Source organism: Larimichthys crocea, chromosome XIII (genome assembly GCF_000972845.2).
Source record: "Larimichthys crocea isolate SSNF chromosome XIII, L_crocea_2.0, whole genome shotgun sequence".
NCBI lineage: Eukaryota > Metazoa > Chordata > Actinopteri > Sciaenidae > Larimichthys > Larimichthys crocea.
Window position 1 is genome coordinate 26,313,796 of NC_040023.1, and position 5,683 is coordinate 26,319,478.

At 39.9% G+C, this 5,683-nt stretch overlaps 1 protein-coding gene across 4 annotated transcripts in view; it reads right to left on the minus strand.

The window, feature by feature from the left end:
• LOC104923770 (furin-like protease kpc-1) overlaps positions 1-5,683 on the minus strand; it is a 162,484-nt gene that overhangs the window by 117,348 nt on the left and 39,453 nt on the right. For all 4 annotated transcript variants that reach the window (XM_027287075.1, XM_027287074.1, XM_027287076.1 and 1 more), the window contains one exon: positions 1,067-1,172. In XM_027287075.1, the coding sequence (XP_027142876.1) occupies positions 1,067-1,172 (106 nt within the window). The remainder of the gene's footprint in view (positions 1-1,066; positions 1,173-5,683) is intronic.

Sequence of the window (5,683 nt, forward strand, 5' to 3'; positions counted from 1 at the left end):
CCCCTCTTTGAATCCTTTTTGCTCGTGCTTTCTCCTGACATTTCCCTCTATATCCTTCCTCTATTTAATTTCTTTCTCTTTCTCTCTCGCTTGCTTGCTCATTCTGTATCTACCCTCCACTCTTCACCACCGACAGCCCTCCAACACGCACACGCGCGCACACACATGCACACATACACACTGAGTAGCTGCATGCAAAGGGATACAGAGCAAAGAGAAGATCTTCTGTCCAAAGCAGTCCGCCATAATAGCAGCATCTTTCATTAAAAATGGACAGTGAAGTAATAATCAGCTCACAAGCCAGCAGAAAACACACGCATAAACACACACACACACACACACACACACACACACACACACACATATGCCATTTTCATTGAATGATGACACTTTTATGGGACATTTTCCCTAAGTCCACTTTCACACAAATACAGAGCAGAGTCAGAGACACTTGGATGCAAGAAGAGTGTCACATGAACACTTTAACATGCACATACACACAAAACAGCACACTCCAACACTACTCCAGCTCTATCAGCACTTGAGACTAGTGAGGCTTCAATTAGTTCTTGATGAATGAGCCCATAAGATGCCGCTCTCTCATTTCCCTTGTTGCCAGATATCCCAGCAATCAGAGAGAAATGAATTCTCATTGTGGCGTGACTGAGACGTAGATGACGGTGGTGGAGGTGGTGGTGGGGCACTGACATAAATCAGTCACCCTCTTCACTAAGGGCCAGAGTTCAGCCAAGCTTCATCACACTAAACTTGGCAAAGTGTTGGCCAAACTAAAATCTTTTGGGATATCGCAAACTATCGCACAAAAAAAATGCACTATATCATTTTTTGGTCAAAATACATTTATTCTCCAGATAATTTAGATGTCAGCTTCTGGTCCTATAGTATTAATCCACAAATGAAGAATAAAATTGAAATTACCAGCTAGTACACACCCAGAAAAAAATCCAAGCTAGTATTTTGTGTTTTGTAAATATTGCAGTAAATATTACAGTATTTAATAAGGATTGTGTACCTATTTAAAAGTGTGTGTGGAGGTTAGACTCACCATCATCAATGATGCTGACCACTACTCCATTACCGGTGATGTTGTTCCTCCAAACCGGCATCACATTCAGGTCAAACCCACTGGAGTTGTACTGGCCCTGTGCAAACTGAACACACAGACAAACAAAGGCACACACACGCATAACATTAATATCACTACTTGAAAAGCACTACTGCTGTGAGTGGTTTATTGTTAAACATAAACCCAAATGCACCCGCTTGAGACCTGAGCTTGAAAAAAAGCCAGCGGTTACACAAACACAGTGGCAGAGCATTTTTGTTGGACATTATTGAGCCCTTCTGAACTCGTACCTGTTTGTACACCTGGTCTGGTAAAGTAAGAGCTGGATTTATGCAGATCAGGTTACACAGTGCAATTCTGGTAGTCCTTTTGGCATGAAATTGCACTTGTATTTCTGCTTGTTCATCCCTGTCATGCATTCATCTGTATCATCCCACATCACCATCTCCACTTTCTCTCTTTAATTTTGTGTGTGTGTGTGCACGTGTGTGTGTGTGTGCGCGTGTGTGTGCACGTGTGTGTGTGTGTGTGCGCGTGTGTCATGCATTTCTAACATTTCTTTTGTTCCATATGTGCCATTCCTCACTTGCCCTCTAAATGCTACTGCAGTTTTCTGCTCATGTTTACCAACTGTCCCAGTCACCTGCCTGTTCAGCTGCTCAGGTACCTGCAGATGCTGTTTTCTTGCTACTTATGATATGTTCATCCTCCTCTTGTCCTAAATAATTGATCATTTAACCAGAAAGGGATTATGGTAGAAATTGTGCACATGAGTCTTGAGTTTTTAATAGCCATTAGATTACATTGCATTACATTATATTACATGTTGCGTTATTGCTGTGAGCCACCTCGGCATAAACACAACCATAGCTGTGCCAACAGTACAGAAAATATTTATATGTTGTAAATGATTCATCTTTCTGCACTTAAAAATTAGAAAATTATGGATGATCAAATGCATTTACACTTTAGCCGTGTCGATGACAGCACTCGTGGCTACAAGTACACAAGTACAAGTACACTTTTGCCTATGTTTCTACTCACAGCAAATTCTTTTGTTTCATTTGATGTTTGTTTAAGTATCAAAAAAAAAAAGATAAATGAACTGTACTTATTATATATCGCCTTTATAGTCTTCTGACCACTCAAAGTGCTTTTACACTACATATCTCATTCACACACTTTCATACACTGATGGCATTGGCTGCATGCAAGGGGCCAAGCTCATCATTCATACACATTCACACACCGATGGTGAGGCCTTTCTGGAGCAATTAGCAATTTGAGGATCAGTATCTTGCCCAAGGAAACTTTGACATGCAGACTGGTGGAGCCGGGGATTGCACCGACGATCATCTGAACCACAGCCGCCCTGATATGATAAGCAGTGTTAGTATCCATCCTTTTCAGTCAGGACCTCATTGTGCACTATTGTCTACTCATGTTGTTTCTTGTGATCTACATACAGTAATGTATGTGAATATTCTGTCTGCAGAATCTGTGCTACGTGTGCAAAAATGGAAATATTTACTGTAAGTTGCTGGGATGTGTATTTATGTGAGATAATGTGACACAGTATGTGTGTTTAGAGTGTCCATAAGGAGCCCAGAGAGTTCATGAGAAAGTCACACAGACAGATCTTTCATCTTTGCACCTCAAACCACAAACCCACCCACACATAAACAAACGCACACACACGCACTGTGTACAGCAACAATTCCTGCATGGTAAAGGCAGAAGAGCCTTCACTGCAACTTCCATGAGCCTCAGCAGTCCCACTAACTACATACATTCACTTCAAAACATTAACCTCTTCATACAAGTATAGCAGAACACAAATACATGACCATGCAACTTAAAATGATGCATACACAGACAAAACACACACACACATACACACATCCAAAAAGGTAGTCAACACACAAACTGTCTTACCAAAAATGTCAGCAGCTGCCCAAAACTCCCCCTGCCCACACACACACACACACACACACACACACACACACACACACACACACAATTTGATATTCAAAGTGAGTGCTTCAGGAGGCTTCAACTCTGTTGTTGTTGTTGTTATCATGATGAAGAGAGGGAGCACAATGGGGAAAAGAAACGGCTCAGTAGGGGGTAGAGTGTGTATGTTTGTGTATGTCTGTGTGTGTCTGTGTGCGTGCACCTGCATACCAATCCAACAGTGGACCTCAGAGTACGGTTGTGAACGATAGACCGATGTGACCGGATGTTCGGTTTAAAAAGTGAGAGATAGGGCTGCGTCGGTAACAGCCTCCTCAATCGATACGAATTATCCATGAATTCCTATATGAATTGGTTGCAGAGTTATGGATCGGGTATCGCGAGACTTGGAATCGGTTGGCGGCTTCACACACTTTTGGGAAAATCCACCGGGCCTGTTCGCAGCGCGGTGACTGTTTACTTGTTCAGATTTGGCCATTTTCCCGGTGTATGTTCTTCTCAACATTCTTTTACGTGTGTAAATATGCTACGTAGTTAATTAGTTTTTTAGTATTCTATTTTTATGTTTGCATGGGGTATTTTATTTTGAAAATCTACCGGATTCTCTCTAACAAATGTTGATTTTATTTTGAAAATCTACCGGATTCTCTCTAACAAATGTTGATTCAGCCAGAATTTTTTGGTTGTTGTTGTTTTTTTTAATATTTTATTTTTGCCAGTGCCATAAAGCAACAATGCTTAGGGATATGTGGTCTTTTACATATTTGAAAAGAAAATATTGTACTGTAAGATAGTCACTTTTATAGAATTGGCTTCTTTGTTTTATAAAATATCCACAATAAATATTAACCGTAGAATCAAATCAAATCGTATCGTTCGTATCGATTCGAATCGTTTTTGAATCGTATCGTAACCTGTGTATCTAGATGCGTATCAAATCGTTTATCACAGAGAGATGTGCAACCCTACGTCAGAGTTGTTATTGGCCATGCTTTATATCACAAAATCATGTTATTTACATTTTAGCCAAGAGGAGACCTGCTGGTGTGTAGCTTCATACTGAATGAATCTTGGACACCCAATGTCTCCTTAAACATGATTTGTTATTCTGTTTTTGTAACAAAATATAAAGACTCAACTTTAGTAGACATCCTAACTAGTTTCAAGCTTTACACAGTATTAAAAATAAAGGGCTACCCAGAAGACAGTGAAGTATTTCCAAAAAAAGGAAATAATCTTTAAAAAATTTCAGTCCCCAAAGTCCCCTGACCATTTTTCATAAGCACAGGATTTCAATCAATCAATTTAAAATTTTACTTTTATCTCATGTCTGCGCTAAAGGAATGTATTTTCTTTTGTTGATGTACATTACAGGAAAAGGTCCACTTTTCACTCTTAGCAAACTAGGCTCTGCTAATATCCACATCAAATTCAACATTTCTCATAGTTTTTCAGTGTGGCAATGAAAGAGGTCACATAGGTTATGGGCTTGGCCTGTGATGACATTGCTGAGGTCATGCTGAGGTTGGATTTTGGACACAAACATGTTTGAGCCAAGTAAAACTTGTGCTCCACCACTCCACACATTCCAGTGCAGTAAGGACGTCTAGTTATTAGTGTATACATTCTTTCTGATGCTGCGGTACTTAGTCTGTAATATAACTGCATGCAGCCAAGTAACTAATGACTTATAGGTAAACACTGATTTATTCTTCAAAGTAGCTGTGCTGGAAGGAGAAATATTGAAAACATTTTGAGTTAAATTATCAACTTTTGGAAGACATCAAAAAAGTCTTTCATGCATCTATTCAGTTTGTGTTCTTGTCAGGCTATAGAGGTCTCTCTTTTGAAAGGTAGACATTGTTCAGGGTTACCTGATGTCCCCTCTGGGCATTTTTTTTAAATGAAAAAAACAAAAAAAAACAAACAAGCAATATTTGCATTTATATTAGGAAAAAAAGACCTTAAAAGAAACTTTGCTATTCAATCTTTGATTTTCCAAAATGACGAGGTCCAAACTTGGCCGGTGCAGAATGATAATCCACGGTTTGTGAAGTATAGCTGGAATGTATACAGTATATATGTGTATATGTGTGAGTGGATGTGAGTTTGAGTGACAGAGCGAAAGAGATTGTTTTTTCGTGCTTGTGTAAGATGTTTTTGAGGGGGTTGCATCGAGGGAGCAGAGCTGCTTTGTAGTGTGTGAGAATAAAGCAGATGAATGGAGCTTGCAGCTAGCAAGCTAACGTCCCCCAGAGCATAAGGGCCGACCCCGGGGAGTTCACACACAGATTGTAAACCTACTGTGACGTCACCGATTGGTTTGTGGACAGCTGCTTTGAAAACTCAAGTTTGGCATTATGGATGTTGCAGTCTTGTATGTCAGAGGCAGTAATGACTATATCTGGATGAGAGCGTGGAGGTGGTGAGTAACGTACTGCGAGTTTGGTGGTGCTTGATTTTGACTCATGCATGACACATTCATTCAACATTCTCGTATCACAACTAAGTATGCTAAAAGTATGTTTCTAAATAGATTTGATTGATGTTTGATCATCACTGCCTCGTTCGACACTTCAATCTGTTCAATTCTCTTTTGTCAGCCAGGTGTGTTATGGGTAG